Consider the following 20,303-nt stretch of genomic DNA (forward strand, 5'->3'; position numbering starts at 1 on the left):
GTGACTATGTGAGTGTCATATTACAGAGTTTTGAACTAGACAATTTATATGTTGTCTAAGATCAGAATTCACCTTACAAAATGAACCCTGGTCCATGATATAACAATTCTGACAATAATCCAATGAATGGAAATAAAAGAAAAATAATAATCTCCCCAAGTGAGAAAAAGACAAAAGCCCCCTTATTTGACTTGATACATATTTTTCTCTCCATATCCCTAAAGTCTGCAAATCACAGATCCTGTTGTTATACCTACAAAATTTTAATGAACTCCATGCATTTCCTTTGAAAGAAAATATATATACTAGAAGTCTAGAGGAGACATAGAATCTTTGATTGTTTAATTGGAAATTTGGAATGTCACCTTGGACCACTTATAATTTCTTTCATTATCTATTACGGAGTATTAATATTAAATATTATACATTATGCTTAGATGACATATAATGATCTCTTCTATGTGGGAGGTTATGTGATCGAGTCTTATTGCAGGTGTTGTTGATTCTTTGTCCTTCATTAGGTTGAGAAAGTATGTTTGAAAAATAAAAATCAAACTTAATTTATTTTGACAATAAAAAAGACAATACTTTTATTATTATATTTAGAGAATATTACATTTTTGTCCATCAATTATTGGTTGTTAGTCAATGCATGTACTATTAATATTTTTTACACATGCTTTCCTCCCATTGTCACCATCATTGCCAAATTGGTACTTGACTTGTAAGAGCTCAAAAATATTGTATACATTTGAGGTCTTTTTAAACAACCTCCGGTAATTTTTTATTTTTATTTTTTCTCTCTCTCTCCCTTTATTATTATTATTTTTTTATCACTTCAATCATTGTTCTATAGAAGCAAGAAATGGCGCAACAATAGAGATAACCACAACCGAATTAGTCGATCATTTGACTTGATAATTACAATGTTCTGAATTCGACTCCTTGTGTGAGTAGTCTATTAGCCGGTTAGTAATAGCCAATCTAGGCGGGCATGATCCACTAGAACACATTTACAGATAACGAGTATAAGATTTTCTTATACATTAAAGAAGCAGCACAACAATACAAATACTAATTGGGAATTAAAAGATGTCATTTATGAAAACGTTAAAATATGTCATACTAATATAGTACGGAGTAACAATTAAGTAACTAAATGTGTAGATTTCTTTTATATTTAGTGAGATTATAGGATAATTCAACTGTCTCAATAATTTGCATGTTGACACCCAGTAAGACAAGTCCAAGAAGTTGATCCAAAGAAACCTACCTAACCCATCGTCACTCACTGGGGAGGCATGTTGGGAAAGGTCTTAGACCTGCTAACCGATTACCTTTGCGCACAAATGGAAGTCCGCTCATTAGCCCCACTTGTCATCCATAATCATGTCATTGGTCGACGCCCTACTAGATACACACTTTTTGTTTTGTCAGACAGCTTCAATCTGCATTAGACCGATCAATTGACTGCCAAGTTCCCAACCAACTCATAAATACATTATCGTCTTATAACCTCTATTCTCCTAATGTAATTTTAAACCCCTTACTATTGATCCATTTTGTATTTTTATCAAATAGAAGAAAAAACTAACTACCAGCCTTATTAACACTCACAAATATTCTATTCGATCTAGAAATGGACAAGGAAGAGAACGAAGGCCAATGGTGGAAGTTATCTACTTGGCTCAAGCCACTCCAATCTTGAAAACTCGACAAATGTGAGCCACCCACAATATTTATAACCTTCATTATATTCCAACCAAACAAACAATTAGGTTCAGAGTTTCATTTATACCATAGAAAAAGTCGGCACCTTAATTGGTAGTTTAATTTGGTACATATATACACCACATGGCCTACGATTTTATGTTGGGTGGATAGGAGATGGTTCCACAATATTTTTGAATTTCAAAATTTGAAGAAAAGGAGTATGCTGCAGCTTTGAATCTCCTTGTCCCATTTCAAATTTCAATCATAAAATTGTTTCTTTAAGTATATATATATATATATATATATATATATATATATATATATATATATATATATATATATATATATATATATATATATATATATATATATATATATATATATATATATATTGTTGAGCATATAATCATTAATGTGTCATCCAACTATCAGCTTAGGTTTTTAGTTGAGATGAAGCTCATGCTTCAATTTAGTATCAGAGTCAGACCAAAGGTCACCCGATAAGCGACTACGGTCCACGTGTTGCTGGGAACCCACCGCACGCGTGAGCTTAGGCTTTTATTTATATGACATGAGTTGCGAACTACCATATGTAGTGTGATGAGACTTCTGTTATTATTTTAAATGAGTGGTCACATGATTGAACTCAGTTGGTGGGACATTGATTCTAAAAGATTGAGAAAGGAGTTAGTTCCACCAGAGGTCCCTTGTCGTTGGTGACAACTCCAAATTTAGTCCTAGACAACCATTATTGTCATTTAACATCTTAGACAATTAATTTTTTGGACAATTTTAGTCATTCTCATGACTTTTTTTTTTTTAATTAAGGACATTTTTGTCTTTTCATATTTTTCTGATTTCAACCGGTTTAATTGATTTAGAATTTTAGGTAACCTTTGATTTTTAGTAACTATATTTTTCAATCGGTTTTTAGTAAAGTCATAAACTAATTAAATATGAAAAATAACAAAAAAAAAATATGAAGAGACAAAAATGCCCTTACTAAAAATAGGAAAAGTCATGAGATGGAGTAAAAGTGTACAAAAAATAATAGTCTTAGATGTTAAATGACAAAAATGACAGTCTGTGACTAAATTTAGAATTGTCACAAAAAACAAAGGACCTCTGGTGTAATTAACTCATTGAGAAAATATAGTAAAACAAATACTACTTTATATAGAATCATAAGTGATTCAAAAAATATATGACATGAGTTAAACAAAAAGTAATAAAACAAGAGACCGGGGAAGAAATGTTCTTTAATTTGTTAATTTCACCTTTAGGTTAATCCGTTTACAACTTACAGACATCTAACATATATATATATAAAAAAAAAAAAAAAAAAAAACTCTTTTATGTTCTTTGATTAGTATCTTAAACTTTTGATGTGCAATTGTCTTGTACTATTTTAACCAAAAAAGAAAAAAAAAATTAGCAAGAGTGCGGGTCACATGTTATCAACTCCACTTTTGTACTTTGACTTCTGTTGTATATGCCTAGCGCAAATTATGGTGTTTGGTCAATGAGTAGATTACCAAAGTTATATCTTAGTACAAATCCTCAACATCTCTTACACGACACTATTTTTATCTTTTGTGTCATTATATATATATATATATATATATATATATATATACACTACTGGAAATTATAGAATTTCCGACCACCTGAAAGTGATCTTAAATCAAGTTAATACCAATAAGTGGTCGGAAATAGCAACAAAGGTTTTCCGGATATCAAAAGTGGTCGGAACAAGACTTTTGACTTGATTTAAGATCATTTTTAGGTGGTCGGAAATTTTATAATTTCCAGTAGTGATATATATATATATATATATATATATATATATATATATATATTATCATATTATTTGCATTTTAAAAAATTAAGAGAAAAAAGGAGAGTAACATATGGAGAAAAAAAAAAAAAACTCAAATTATCGTTGTTGATTTGATTGGAGCTGATCCAACATAAATCCTACTAATCGTGCACTAAGGCTATTTTGGCGAAGATTATGGATTCAATTCAGAATAGTGTGAAATTAGAGATTAGAAAACCCTGTAAAATATTTTTAATTAGTGTTTGCCTTGTATTGACTCGATCATGAGTCTGTGTCTTGTATTGACACATATTAATACGAGAGATACAAGTCGTTATAGCTACAGAGATTTGAACCGCCGAGATCCTAGGGTGATTCATATCCTTATCCTTAGCCCTGTTGGTAATATAACTAACAATATAGTAATTTGCGGTGAGCTGGAGAAAGAAGAGTCGACTCGAGCTAAAAGAGGTGATTCAAGAGGATGAATTTGTTATCAAACAAAAGACGGCAGTGAGAATTAAATTAACCTCAAGATCAACTCATTCCAATTTCCTCTTTGAAGCCCTCTTGGCATTCTGATGCCTTTTCACGCAATTTACGATTTTCTAACCGGAATCTTAAACGGTCCAGCTCATCTCTATTTAACCCTCATTTTTCCAAAATTGACCATTATTAGACAATTTATCACCTAATGATCAATTGCACTACCCGTACAGGCAATCACAAGTGTTGTCGAGTAATCTTTAGAAACATGCCATGCAAATCGCCCAATTGAAGCCTTGGGAATGAAGTCTTTCCAAAGGACAAGCATAGATGACTTGACCAAAGGCAAATTCAATGGACTACATTTAAAGAAAAATACATAAAATCTGATCGAAGATACGTGTTAAGGATATAAATTGAGTTACGTCCGAATTCATGATCATATCTAATCATTGTTATTAATAAAATTACACTAAAAACAAAAGATATATAAATATTTCCTCCGATATTCACACTAGTCTCATATCTACTCGTGATCACAATATTCTTGCCACCCCAATATTTATTTGGCTAAAATATTCATTACCATAATATAATACTCCATGTATATACTTATAAATCGCCGGTCGTATAAATTAATTTAGATGCTACAATGCAAAGTCATAACCCATTCACCCACCCTCTCCACCCATAATCGTGACTTATTAATTTATTATTTATTAATACTAAATTATACGGAGTACCAAAGTCCTCCTCGTCGTCCTAATTATTCTATTAACAACTTGATTAATTCTTTAATCATTATTTCATTGACCGGTCGGAATCAACTTTTGAATGGGAAAAGGAATATAATAGACTTCTTGCAAGAGCTATCCCAATAATTTAAAAAATGATAAAGAGAAGAATATGGATTGCATAGTGCATCAGTCCAGTAAATTTTAGTTAATAAAAATGTCATTTTCTCCAACAAATATATCCCTTATTATTTAACTAGATTCTTTATATTTCTTAACTGCCAATAATTGACCAAATTCACAATAAAAATATATATATATATTACTTGATAATCAAATACAAATATGTCAAAACAAATAGTGACACATTAAAAAGTTAATATATTAAGGTAACTTGAAAGAAAGAAAAAGTATCATTTTACACTATATCGATTTTAAAATTTAAAAAAAAAAATTCCCTTTTGATCTTGTTTCTTAAATTTTAATCCATGTCTATGATGGAGTGAGAATCGGAGATTTATGTTAAGGTCAAGTGAAATTACGATCAATTTTGATCGATTTATCAATTGAGGTGAAAATAGAGATCTTGATCAAGTTAGATGATATTTATATCTCTAAAATTATGAATTTTTGAGTCTATATCTCTGCCGAGATAAAAATAGATTTATTCGCACGAGTTTAACTCATTGATTTAATAGGCAATAATTGAAAGAAAAAGATTAAGATTTAAACATTGACAAAGACAGACATTTGGCCTTATCTGCTGAATAATTGAATCACCGAATGAAATTAACATTCTCTAAAATCATTGAATGTCAAATTTTTTGTAAACAAGTTGTAGCAAATTATAAACATCAATTGTAATATGTAATTAAAAGGTATAAAAACATTAGCACTTTCTTCAAACAACAAAAAATTACCTAATCCTTGCACAACTAAAATTTCAAATCCATAATTCTCTCTCTCTCTCTCTCTCTCTCTCTCTCTCTCTCTCTCTCTCTCATGTTCCTTCTAAAACATTCCACGCAAAATCAAAAGGCTTTCAACGGCGAATAATCAATCATGAAAGAGAACATATATACTCCTCCTCCTCCTCTCTCTCTCTCTCTCTCTCTCTCTCTCTCTCTCCTTGTATGTATGCAACAAATTATTGAGTGGGGCCGCAGAGTGTTTCCATCTGAATCGTGGACGGTGGTGATTTGTTTAGAGATCTGATCTGTTGTGATCCTGGGCGTGGAGAGATGGTGGTCGGTCGGGTGACGATCGGACGGCTAAGATGACTCGAGAATCATCGCCGCCGGTGGATCTGTGATGGAATGAGAATGGTGGTGCTCCCCTTCATAGGTTACAATCAACATCGTTGGATCATCCAATGCCCTCTCCACATGCTTCCTTGCTGGGCATCCTCTTACACTACTGCACTTGTAATACCCCCTGCAATTTTTACATCCAAATTCAGTCCACCAACAAATCCAATTTAGTATTCGCTCATAGTTGATCGACTCAAACAAAAAAATTCAATAAATCCCTCTGTCCTGTAACTTCATGGTCACTAAGTTCTAATCCCACTAACTTAGTTAGAATTTGTTTTATTGCCCAAAATACCCTCCAATCGATAGCCAGAAGACTAATCCCCGTCTACTATCAAGCGTGTAAGCAGACTAAATGGTAGGGGACTAGCTAAATGGCTTGCTCCATTTACATGGGTGGAGATCGAACAAGCCAATGACCTTGTGGTCGCAGACAGTGTTGCAAAAATCGCGACGCTGATTGATCGACACCCACCTAGGCGGTCCTCCAAGCGCCTAGAGGGCGCCTAGCAATTTTTTCAATATAGGTCGCACAAATGACTCTTCCAAATGAGAGGTCATAGATTTGAGCCGAATCACAATAAGAACGGTATTAACTCTTTGTGTGTTGGTAAGTTTAGAAAGTAATTATGAACAGATACTAGTCAGTAGCCAATAGTACTAAAGAACAAAAAAAGTATATAACAAAATTCACCTTGGATGAGGGGAACCCTTGATGGGCTTTTGACCATATTTTCTCCATGAGTATTCATCTGGTGGGATATCAGCCATCTTTAAGCTAATTGCAGGGACTCTTACAACTCGTTTCAACTTTGATTTCCTAAAATTACATTAAATCAATATAAATTAGATAAATTTATTATATTGTTCAACAAATAGTAATAATAATAATATATATACTATAGTGTAAAAAAATTGATGTAAATAATATTATTTTAGTTGGATAAGGGTAAGATTGATGATAATGGTTTCTTGGTGTTGACTTTACCGTTTCTTGGGACAGTGGCAACGACTAGAGGCGGACCCACCGGCGCTACCGCATTTTAGGGTGACGTCATCCATGGAATTGCACTTCCGTTTAAGCGACGACGTGGAGAGCGGCGGCCGGCCGGCGGAGGAGACTTGCGAGAGGTTTGTAATCTGGAAGCCCGACGAAAGAGAAGGCTGAAGGCTCTCTGTATCCCCCGTGAGCGATGAGATGAAAGAGCCAGCCGGAGAGGCAGCCGCGGCGGCGGCGACGGCGGAGAAACTGATGGTGGTCGACGATTCTTTCCGTTCATTCGCCGCCGATCCGTTCTTCACGAGGTGGTGGTGGGGGTGGGGAAGCGGCGGCAACCGTTGGATTGGAGTTGGGCAGTATATTTTCGGCTTTTCCGATGCTTCCTCCGGCGCCGGCGGTTCTGGTTCCGGTTCCTGATCTACTTTCTTCCCAACCGGGCCTCTCCGGAACCGGGCATGCCCGGTCCGGGTCCGGTCCAGCAACGAAATAAACTTCTTGAACTTCGTAACGGCGGCGTTAGCCGCCGTCTGGTACTCCGCCGCAGGCGTCTCAGGGCCCACACACTCCGGCGAATGAGAAAGCAACCTAATAAGATTCTGAACGCTCTTTAGCCCGGCGGTGGCCGCCTCCTCCACGGCGCTCTCCTCCATCTTCACTGCAAATCCATCATTCCCGTAACCCGTCATCAACTCCACAGCCATCCCTTTCCCACCATACAAACCTCAAATTAAACCTTCCCAGAATTCAAGAAGCGATTACAGAGAGTTAAAGCGGTGACAGGGTGTTTATGTTAGAGTAGAAATGGGGAGACTTTATTGGCGTCAAAAGGTGATAGAAGCGATGAAAGGAAAGGAAAGGTTGTGGAAGATGAAGAAGAAGATAAAGGAGGAAAGAGGGAGGGCATTGACCATGCTTTTAAAAAGTGGGGGCAGTACAACTGGTAAACTGGTGTAGGGTAGAGGGTGGCAGAAAGTCAAAAGCTACTAATGAGCCGTTAAATTAAAGGATCGGCAATATCTATATCATTTTGTGTTTTTAGTTTTCAATAATTTCAATTTCTTTTTCTTCTCCTATAAGTCTATAATAACAACGTTGAATTCCCAACTCAAAGAGACTTCTACATTTCAGTTCGACAAAGCATGTTAAAGTTTTGAAGGAGAAAAATTACGGTAATTGACTCAACAAACATGATCAAATATGTTATGTGTGTGTGTGATTAATGGAGTATAAAAGCAACCTCAATAGTTTGATTTTTTTCTAAGATTTTGTATGTTCAAGCATCCACCTTATCATTCACTATTTACTTCACTCAATCTCAAAAATCCTTCTTTCCATTAGTTTTAAGTTTTTTCTCAGTTTTTTTGTGAACCCACCAATTTACTCCATTATATTTTAATTATTTTTTATTGTCATTATAAAAACTAGTATTTGTCCCGTGCGATGCACGGAAAATATGTTATAAAAATATACCCTATATGAGGTTTATTCACATATAAAATTTTTGTTATTTAATAATTATTATGTGCGAATTCTTATGATAAAATTATGAACATAAATATATTTACAATTAAAATAATATTTAAGGTGGGTGATTACTACAAATTTTAAACTATATTAAAAATTTAGTACATAGTATTTAATATTACAAATTTTTAAGAGCTTAGTAAACTACAATAGTAATTGAATTACAATTTTAGAGTCACCACGGATCAAAATTTTTAGACCTTTGAGATTTCTAACTCTAGATGTAGCAACGTACAATTGACCTTTAAAGACCAAAATCACAATCTTAGTTCGAACATTGATTTTTTCTTCCAAATACTATCAAATTTAAGTGTGTAATCAATAAAAGATGAGAACTAATAATTCGAGAATATAATCTTAATGTTACTAAGCCTACTTCATGTCAATTAAGTTGGAGAGTGTTGTTGGATAGTATCCGATGAATCCACGAATAACGCATCTTTGTCTCCGTAGTCCTCAATATGCACATCAACAATCTTAAATATTAGGCCGCCTAGCTATGCCATATATTAATTTCAAACTTATGAACTTTGGGGTTGCATGAAATAAAAAGTATATTTTAAATTACTAAGGGTACATTATATATGTATGTAAGGTACTTTCAATATAAAAATAATGTATTTTTAATATATTAAAAATATATTTCATATTCATGATCCCTACAATTATGTGGACCATCGTTCACACAATAATTTGCCAGTAGAAATTGAAATATAAATAAATATAATAAATAAATAAATAAATAAACAAACAAATATATATATATATATATATATATATATATATATATATATATATATATATATATTAGAAACTGTCAGTGAAAATTATTATCATTATTATTATTGCAATTATTATTATTATTATTATTGTTATTATAATTAACAATATTATTATGGTCTTGTGAAAATTAAATGTTGGTGATCACCATTTAATTTTCACAAGACCATATGGCTTTATTATATATAGGATTAAAATTACAATTATTATGTTTTATTATATTTAAATTCAACATATCAAAATTAAAATAAATTTTAAGTATAAAATTGTAAAAAAAAAATAACATTAACAATTTTGTTTTTAAAGGAATTTGGCTGTTGCAACAGCAAAAAAAAAAAAAAAAAAAAAAAAAAAAAAAAAAAAAAAAAAAAAAAAAAAGGAAACACGCTAAAATTTAATAACAAAATTAAATTTAACAATTGTTTCCCACGTGCCCGCTGGGGCTTGCAGTGCGCTTCGAACATGCGTTTTCTTCTTTTTTTCTTCTTCTTCTTCTCCCCTACAAAAATCTTGTATTTGTAGGGAAAAAAAAAACCTTCAAAAACTAGTATTTTCATATGTTATAAAATCATGCAATTAGTTTTTTCTCTGAAAAAGTTCCAATAAAAATTACAATTAAGATTTCTCTAAAAGATGTATAGACAACTAATGAACGGTAAAATAAGAGATGATGATAATAGAGGTTATGATAGGAGTAGTAGTCGGTGAATGAAAAATGGTTGTATAGGCCGTAGGCGAAGGCTATGAGAAATTGGTGGAGTAGATTTTATAACATATGTGCATGGTGTAAAAGTCATATGTTATGTACTCTCATGTTTTTTATTTTTATGTATTATATTCAATATTCAATTCAATATTCAATATTCAATTAATCAAACTTGATTAAGTTACTCATGTTTCACATGTCTATATTTAAAAAAAAAAAAATCATTATCGTATTGGGTTGTTAAAAATTTTAAATTTTCATCAATACAATAATATTTATTATTTTATTACATACCATTTATCGTATTGGGTTATTTTATTAAATACCATTTACATCCGATTTTTAAAATATTAATATTGTTTATATACACATTTAATACCTATAGGCCAATGCAACAATGTTTCGTATTCTTGAAAGTATATTTATTATGGGTAAAAAGGTACCAATGTATTAAATATAATCTCTCAAATTTGTGTATTTTTTAAATTGAGAAAATAATTTTTATAATATTTTTTGAGTACCTTATTGTTTGATAGCATCAATGTTAGCATTCAAAAAAGAATGTCACATGTTTGAGAATTTTTTTTTTTTGGTAATATTTAATTTACTATTAAAAATTAAAATGTGTATACTTAGAAATTGCATTAATAGTTCTATTAAATTAATAAAAAATATGTTTAAAATTTTAAAAGGAAAGAGCTCAATTTACTAATAAATGACAATTAGGGGCTTAGGGAAGGTAAAATAAAATAAAATATTGTGAGTATTGTGTGTATTTGAAATTTTAGAAAATAGTGTTTTCTCAAATTTGTTTATTAAGTTAGAAAATGCTGATTTCCATTTTCTCTTTTTAAATTTAAAGCCAATTTAAACAAATACTTTCATTTTTTTATTTTTCATTTTCTAGAAATACAATTGAATTCTTTTGGTTGCTAATTAAATAGATTGACATAATAAAAGAAAAATAAATAATTTTTTTACACATTATGATCTCACTGTCGTTAACAATTGTAATAAAAAAAAATTCTTTTAATTGTTTTTTTTAAGGAGAATAAAGAAGCATATATGTGCCAACTACGGTATAGTTTAATAATCTCTATTACCATTTCAAATAGAGGGTTAAACATATATGATACAGTTGTTTTTAATGTTTTTTTTAAATGCTTGTTTTTTTTTTTTTTCTGTTGAAAACTTAAAAATAAAAAATAAAAAAATAAAAAAAATAAAGGTGTGAAAGTGAGTAAAATCCAAAGAAAATAAATAGGTGCATGTAAGAAGACAGGCAGGCAGAGCCAGGTAGCTTTGACTCTTAAACCTTACATCTTTCAATGCAAATGCCATTTGGAGGGCCCCACTTTCCCCATCTTTACCGGACACTCTTCCAATTTCAAACCACATCGGATTCTCTTCTTTGAGGGGGGATATTAGATTATTTAGATATAGTTAGTTTTAATATAATTTGTGGACACAAACATTTTTGAATTGTTTGATATGCAAATACTTTAATGAATTAAAGTTATGTTTAAAAAATTATTATTGTGTCTCAAATAATATTTCCTAATAAACATAAGAAAATTTTATTGTTTTTTTTTAGTGACAAAAGAAACATGTAAGTTGTAATTATTATTTGTGGGTATATACATAATATAAATCTTGTTTTTGTGTAATATTTTACACATAAGACTTTGTTGCATTAAGAAGACTATGAGGTGTTTGGTAAATGGTTGTTAACTGATTGAGTTAATAGGTTTGACTAGTTGATAACATTGATTATATTGATTGTAGAAAAGTATTTGGTATATTAGCTGTTAGTTGATAGAAAATTATATACAAAATGATTTTATCAAAAAACTGATCAAGAAAATTACTTTGAGCATCTTTTTAAATTTTAGTATTTTGAAGCAATAAGTTGTTACAAAAACTAATCAAGTCAAACAATTAATAATGGTCAAATAAGTTAAAATTAGCTTATAAGCTAACTATTTTATCCAACATGACCTATGTGGCTATGTGTAACAGACTCACTCAGCCAAAAAGGTGTTGGCCATGCTTCATCTATTCGACCATTTTTTTGGGATAATAATTTTATTAAGTAATTATTAGAATGTTTTTGAAACTAGTAATTATTAGAATGTGAATTTAAAAGTATTAAAAAGAAAAAAAAAAAAAAAAGCATTTTCTTTGTTTAAAAAACTTCACATGAATTGTGTCATAACATTGGAATTTGTATTTCCCTATCCAAATGGACCAAATGTGACCAATTATCATATCATCGTTATCCACTTGTATTTTCAAGAAGTTTGTAGACCCTTCACAAACCACAATCGAACGGATCGGACTTGCACACATTTATTGAAAATTATTTTTAAAGTAATCTTTCTCCAATTCAAAAAACATGATCTGTTTGGGATATCATGAGTTCGAGTTTTAGTGAGCGATATTGACTCTTTATACTTTAATAGGTTGATAAAATAGACAGATACTGCATTGTAAATTGTAATAGAGCAAGTAATACTAAAAAAAAAATGCAAGAAAATGATTTTCAAGGTTGCTTATTTGTAATATTTGATGCTCAACTTTGAATGCTATGTATAGTTTGGCTAATTAATTGACCAAAGATGTTAAATTTTATAATGTATTTTTATACACTCTAACATAATTATGCCAACTCTTGACTGGGACGGGGTTCGAATCTAAAACCTCCCTTACGAAAATCAATGAGTAAGTTAAGAATTTTAAATAGTTAACGGAATATTTCGTTACTAAAGTTTACACTCACGGAATGCGGGGTATTTAGAAAAAGTAAATGATATAATAGATGGTAAAATAGGAAAAATAATAAAATCAAAATAATATGAAACATTTATTTTAACAAACAATTGGACCAATATTTTTTTTAGTTTCCGCTATAAATCTAACTTTATTGACTCTTATTAAATTTAGTATAGATATAAGAGCATATGAGTTTTTATACTAATTATTCTTTTCAACAACTTATTTTTCATCAACTAAACAATGGAATAACCAAGGTCTATCTTGGGTAAAGGAAAGAGGAATTACCAAGGTCTCTATTTTTTTGGATTGTCAGTCAGTCTTCAATTTACTTAATGATTCAAGACCGGATTTCTCGTTCTCAAACTGATTCTAACATTTGGTTAGATGTTATTCCTTCATGTATTGAATACTTAATTTAATAATATATTCGTTTTGATTTTTTTTTTAAAAAAAAACAATAGAATTCATATTTCAATTCATCCTCAACTTCTTTTCCACAAATAAAATGAGTTGTAGAAATTTCCGTATTGCAAGAAATCCAGCCGGCCTAACCACATTCTCATCAAGAAGGAAATGTCTAACCCCTTCATACCGGATTTTCAAAACTTGGATGTCTATCCTAGCTAATGTTATAATAATAAATAGGAAAACGTTACTCATTGTAATGCTCAATCCGCCTCATGATTGATTTATTGATCAGACATAATTGAGAAAGTCTATATGGGCATAAAATACTCCATCATTGGGCCTGCATAACTACCCTATAACTTCATCAACTAAGGATATGCATTAGTGTACAAACTCATTCCTTAATTACTTAGCAAAGGACATATTGCTTTCACAAGATTTAGAATAATTGTAAGTGAAATATTCTCTTGAAGCTAAGTTTATTACTTAATAATCTATTTTTCGAATATTTGTTATGAATTATGTGAAATTAGTATACATATTATCTACAATTTGTTGTCAAATATACGAAAATCTTAAAATAAGATATTAGATTCAAATTTCTTAAATAGAATAATAAATTCCCATAAAGGAAAGGTGATGAGTGGAAGAAACATAAGTGGATAGATAATCTAAAGTTTTCAACGCACCAACCTAACCCTTCCATTTCACTCCACCATAAAAAGCAAGAAGCTAAGGCATTGACTTGACGCTGCATGGCACTTTGTCATGCCTTGCATCCCAAGAATCAAAGAATTTGGCCAAAACCTGTTTTGTAAGCCTGCCTTGTACGTGTAATATAATGCTTAATTTCTCTGATCTCTTGTAGTGTTTCTTGTTTTCCATTATATTATATATTATATGTATAGTTTTGGCTGCGCTCCTAACTATACTTCCTAGTGAACCATCAACATTATTGGGGTACTTATGTAATTATGTTTCTTCATCATTCACATTCTAACTTTAACTTAGGAAGATTAATGCATTTTTTCTTCTAAGTTAAGATATATAAGATGTATTGGCTTATCAATGGATAGCCGATTCTTCTAGCACGCCCAAAAATAATAAAATTGATATACTCTTCTCATCTTCAGTGTCATTTTACATATATTAGTTTATTCAACTACTAATTTACTAATTATTTTTGTATACGGTATCTGGTATTCTCATTACGTATTGAGACTAATCAGGATTTGTCTCGAATCATACCCGTAGGGTTTGATTTTTACTCTCGTGATAGCTTGGCTCAGGGTTCTTTAACACAGTGCGGGCATTCTTTGCCATGTTTAAATTTTCGACTTTGCAGTTGCATTAGTGGTTTGTTTATTAACTGTATCAAGCTCTTGGATTCAATTTTACAAAATAATTTTGATCTCAATCATGTGACTAAACATTTTTCAACATTTGACTAACTTTTAATTTTTCAACTTTCAAGCTTTCGGCTTGTTGTAAGCCTTTTTGTGGTAGGCTATGCCATGGTGTTGGGTTAGCTTTTTCATCTTGTATATATTGTTGGATTGAATTTTAGATTCAACCCAATTGCTTAGTTTATGGGCTTTAAACTTATGGGTGTGAGTCCAAAGACTATTAGAAGTTTTCCCACTCAAAATAGCATTGATAGCTGCATGCATGCATGTGCTATAATTCTGAAATTTGTGGTGGTTCATATAATTATACAATTGTTCCTTGCTCCAAGTTTAGTTCATTCCAGCGTACTTTCGAATAGTGATTACAAGTTTTACTATAAAATATAAATGAAAGAAATTATATTTAAAATAGAAATAATAGTATTCGACCTGACATTAATATGATATTCAAATAAGATGGTAACCCCTTCAATAATATTTAACTTGATATTAAGACCCTGAGGTTACAAAATTAATTCTCATAATTGGAGTTCATCTGAATAACTCTGAGAATTGACAATAATTAATTTTCATTTTCTGTTGGGAAATAAGTAATTTACTTAGGATCCGTTTGGAAACCTAGCTAAAAAATGACTTTTGAAAAATGTTTTCTAAATTTTTAGTGTTTGGATGCAATAGAAAAATCCAGTCAATGAAAAATATTTTTCATTGACCAAAGAAAATGAAGCCATTTTGGCAAAAAATGACTTCCGCCAAAATTTGAGAGAAGTCATTTTCCACCAAAATATTTAAGCATATAATTCTACTTATTTTTTCTCAAAAATAAACTAAACACACTAAATTTTCCAACTTTTCAAACGAATCCTTAATTTTGATAGACATTGCAAACTTGCCCAGAGGGTGCTAACTTCATAAAACAAATGAAATACACAGAACACAACAACAGTAAGTTCCAAAGTATAAGAAGAAAAAAGAAAGAATAATGCATGGACCACTTAGAGTGGTTGGTCAAATACAAATTACAAAACATAGCCCGGCCATACCGAACAACTTCAATTATTATGATCCACACAGCTGTATGAATCATGCTACCAATTAAATAATATATATTCAATACACAAATAATAAGTTTAAATTTCAGTGCGAGTAAATGCTTCATGTGCGATTGTATGAGTGATTAATGTGTGTGAGTTTTGTACTTAATGTGTGTGAGTTTTATGCTTAAGGTGCGTGAGGTTTGTGCTTAATGTGCGTGAGTGTGTAGTACTTAATGTGCGTGAATTTTGTACTTAAAGTGCGCGAGTCTTGTGCCTAAGGTGCGTGAGTTGTGTGCTTAATGTGCGTGTGTACTTAATGTGAGTTGTTGAAACTTTAAAGTGCATGAGTTTTGTGCTTAATGTGCGTGAATTTTGTGCTTAGGGGGTGTTTGGTTGGCATGAATTGCGTTGGAATTGAATTGCAATACAATGAAATGATAAACTACATTGTTTGGTTTGAGGGAATTGCAATTCCATGGAATTGCAATTCCCTCAATTCATTGAATTGCAATTCATAGGTCCCCCCTATGAATTGCAATTCAATGAATTCATCCAAAGGAAAAGGGTAAGAAAAGACATATTTGTCCTTGAATGTTATTATTAAAAGAGTAAATACCCAAAATGGTCCCTCGATTATAGCTAAATTCACAAATTGGTCCTCGACTTTCAATTTCAATCAATTAAGTCCTTAACTTTGTAATTTTGACACGATTTGGTACTCCATTTATTTGACCATTTGTTGACCGTGATCGACGATCTCCAGAAGAACCTTCAGCTCTCGTTGGAGCACGTGGAGGCCTCTAGGATGACGTTGCACTGGTTCGGAAACACTTCGTCTTCTTCGCTCTAGTACGAACTCAACTACATTGAATCCAAAGGGAGGATGAAGAAAGGCGACCGGATTTGGTAGATTGCTTTCGGCAGTGGATTCAAATGTAACAGTGTGGTCTGGAAATGCAACCAGAACCTTAAAAAATCGACGATGGACCATGAAATTACATATATATCTTCAAAAATCACAGTCAACAAACGGTCAAATAGACAGAGGACCAAATTGTGTTAAAATTACAAAGTTAAGGACTTAATTGGTTGAAATTGAAAGTTGAGGACCAATTTGTGAATTTAGCTATAGTCGAGGGACCATTTTGGGTATTTACTCTTATTAAAATATTACATAAAGGGTATTTTAGTCTTTATATCACTTCTTCCATTTTCAATATTCCTCCCTACCAAACAATGTAATTGTAATTCCTACTTTATTCCCACCTTATTCTTTTCCCACCAAATTACAATTTCTTTCCCCCTTAATTCCTTCCTTCCAACCAAACACCATGTTAAGGTGTGTGAGTTGTGTACTTAATTAATGTGCGCGAGTGTGTACTTAATGTGAGTTGTTGTTAAAACTTAAGACACGTGTGTTTTTATGCTTAAAGTGCGTGAGTTTTGTGCTTAAGGTGCGTGAGGGTTGTGCTTAAGATGCGTGAGTTTTGTGCTTAAGGTGCGTGAGGGTTGTGCTTAAGATGCGTGAGTTTTGTGCTTAAGGTGCGTGAGGGTAATGCTTAAGATGCGTGAGTTTTGTGCTTAAGGTGCGTGAGTTTGTGTTCTGAATGTATTTTGCTTGTGTTTAATGTGCATCTGTTGTGTACTTAAAATGTGCCTGTTTAATGCTTAATATGCGTCCACCAGCACAACCGCATGGGAAGCACCATCCGCACCTGATCCCTTCCCCAAATAATATGCTTTTAATATATTAAAATTGCACATTATATTCAGTGAAAGTACATTATTTGAGTACTAAAAGTACATTATTTTGTATAATGTATATTCAATACATAACTAATGTACTTTTAATACATTAAAAATGTACCTTTTATGATGGTCCACACAACACTGCATACAATAATTTGCCGAACAACTTCCATTATGTGGACCGGTTGGACCTACCCTAATTTTGTTAGTGAGTATTATTATTCTTTATATTATATAGTTCTTTTATGTGATTTAGATTTAGTTGACTTGAACTTCTCTATTAGATAGGAGAGACTCTCATTACTTATCTCCGTTGGTTGTAACTGATTGATGAAATTCAAACTCGATTCAATTTCACCTCAATTATTCAAACATGAAGACCAAACACGCGTCAAGGCAGTGGTCCAATGTTTACGAGAAGTTTTGTGGTGTTGTATGTTTGGGTAAATTATATCTCGTATTTTATAATATCTCTATTTTAGAACAAGATTATAAAAAGCAAAATTTCAATTTATTGTCATATTGTCATATTTAATCATATTCTTTTAATTTTATCTAGTTATACAATAATTTTTATTTAATTGTCACAATTATTAATCTTTGGTTAAATTGTTGTCATTTCACTCTTTAATAAAAATGACTAACACATAATTTTATCATTTAAGTCTCTTGCCCTATATATATAGCTTGTTCTGGCACGACAACCTCCCTTGTACGGACAGATTTAGACAATTGGATGAGCTCAAATTAAAGACATACAACGTGCACATATGTCGCAAGACACGTGCATACACTTGGTGGTGCACCACATACAGACCAACCGTTAATGCACTACAAATCATCCCTTAGTGCACCATAGACCAGTACTTTGCACCACAGACCATCACTTAGTGTACCACAGACCACTACTAAGTGCACCACAGACCAACACTTAGTGTATCACACAAATATACTTGGTACAAAAAATTACAAATATGCCACAACATTTTTTTCATCCATTTTCAACCGTCATCCATATATATATATATATATATATATATATATATATATATATATATATATATATATATATATAGGGAAGGGATCAGGTGTATTTGAGGCTTCTCATGCGGTTGTGCGGTTGGAAGCACATTAAGCATTCAACTGATGCACTTTATGTACATATCACACACAGATTAAAGCACACAAACAAAATACCTTCAGAACACAAACTCACGCACATTAAGCACAAAACACACGCACCTTAAGCATTAAATTGACGCACCTTAAGCACAAAATTCGCGCACCTTAAACACAAAATTCATGCACCTTAAGTTTCAACACTACTCACATTAAGCACAACACTCATGCAAATTAAGCACAAAAGTCACACACCTTAAGCACAAAATTCACGCACCTTAAGCACAAGACTCATGCACCTTAAGTACAAAACTCACGCACATTAAGCAAAAAACTCAGAACACACTCACGCACAAATCTCACACACCTTAAGCACAAGACTCACGCACATTAAGTACAAAACTTACGCACATTAATCACCCACACAATCGCACAGAAAGCATTCAACCACACCTGAACCTTTCACTATATATATATATATATATATATATATAGACACATTATAAAGGATTTCAGATCTACCAAGATGTAAAAGGAAATAAAATTTACAAAAAATGTATATATACATAAAAGGAATCAATCATATTATATTGGAGGTGTATAATGTGAATGAGTCCAAACTCAGATGCAAGTTGCAAGTAGGCTTAGCCCATAAGGAGTTCATTGGATCACGTGAACAGTAGGGGTTTGGGTTTGGTTTTATTGGGCTATGGGACCCATTTACCACTCTTTCACTGCAATAATTAGCTTCAACTGCTCCTGCTATCACATATCACAGATTCGATGAGATAGATCATGATCTCATCCCATTCATGGAATCTTCAATTTTTTGGAATGCACCCCATTGGTTCATTGCCACTAGATCCCTTCAATCTCTTATTTATTTTTTTATACATTACATTTTTTAAAGTATGCTATAGGTAAATCGTAAGTTGTCTCGTCAGTCCCTAAGTTTCACCCCGTTGCCGGTATATTTTATGCATAAGGGATTTTCAACATCTCTAATCTGTCAATGTCTCCCAATGGTCCCGGCCACCCAGTACACTGAAGCAAGATTTTTGAGTGATCGATCGAACTAACTGAAATAGTCCTGCAAGGCTAATAAAGAAGCTCTTTATTGGAGAAATGTTAGCTCTAATGTTATCTCATAGATAGACTTTCAATGAAAATTAAAGTATCTTTCTCAATCAAGTAGTTGTGTGATATTTTTCTAAATTGATTGTTGGATAGCTGTGGTATATATATTCTTGTATGGAAAGAAACGTTAGGGGTTACTATTTTCCATAGATGGATAAGCTTATCAACAATCAACAATTAATAAAAAAAAATGAAAATAATTGAGAAATACATTCACTGGTCTTATTAGATAGAAACCAAAAGTCACTCACGCCATCAAAGATTCAAAGGTCATGTTCCAAATCAATTTCTAGCTTGCGGCGCTTGATTCTTTTGTACAATTGTACTCCAATAAAATCGTCACAAAACACAAATAAATATGTTGTATATAACAATGCCATTATGCCCTGGCAAAAATGACTGAATTAGTAAAACATGATTTTCAGTCAAGAGTTCAATTCTTATTAATACTTTTTCGGTCAAGCTCATTGCACATAGTCTGTATTGTATGGTTTACCTCTCTTATGTAGCAAAATACAAAATGTGAAAGAAACATACAAATAAAGAAATACACACATTTTTTTCTTTTTTTTGGGGTATACTCAAGGTTTTTCTCGTCGG

General features: G+C 31.9%; 1 protein-coding gene across 3 annotated transcripts; it reads right to left on the minus strand.

The window, feature by feature from the left end:
* Positions 1-798: 798 nt before the first annotated feature.
* On the minus strand, positions 799-7,956 carry LOC109153141 (probable WRKY transcription factor 7). 3 transcript variants are annotated; one of them, XM_019300936.1, is made up of 4 exons: positions 7,051-7,956; positions 6,757-6,882; positions 5,897-6,186; positions 799-811 (listed from the first exon to the last, which is right to left on the minus strand). In XM_019300936.1, the coding sequence occupies exons 1-3, from the start codon at positions 7,761-7,763 to the stop codon at positions 6,024-6,026; spliced, it is 1,002 nt and encodes a 333-aa protein (XP_019156481.1). In that variant the 5' UTR covers positions 7,764-7,956; the 3' UTR covers positions 799-811; positions 5,897-6,023. The 3 variants fall into 3 exon arrangements, with proteins under 3 accessions (XP_019156481.1, XP_019156480.1, XP_019156479.1); XM_019300935.1 differs by lacking the exon at positions 799-811 and adding an exon at positions 5,564-5,859; XM_019300934.1 differs by lacking the exon at positions 799-811 and adding an exon at positions 5,564-5,842 and having other exon boundaries at positions 5,885-6,186.
* Between the last annotated feature and the right edge of the window lie 12,347 nt (positions 7,957-20,303).

This window comes from Ipomoea nil, unplaced genomic scaffold (assembly GCF_001879475.1).
Source record: "Ipomoea nil cultivar Tokyo-kokei standard unplaced genomic scaffold, Asagao_1.1 scaffold2480, whole genome shotgun sequence".
NCBI lineage: Eukaryota > Viridiplantae > Streptophyta > Magnoliopsida > Solanales > Convolvulaceae > Ipomoea > Ipomoea nil.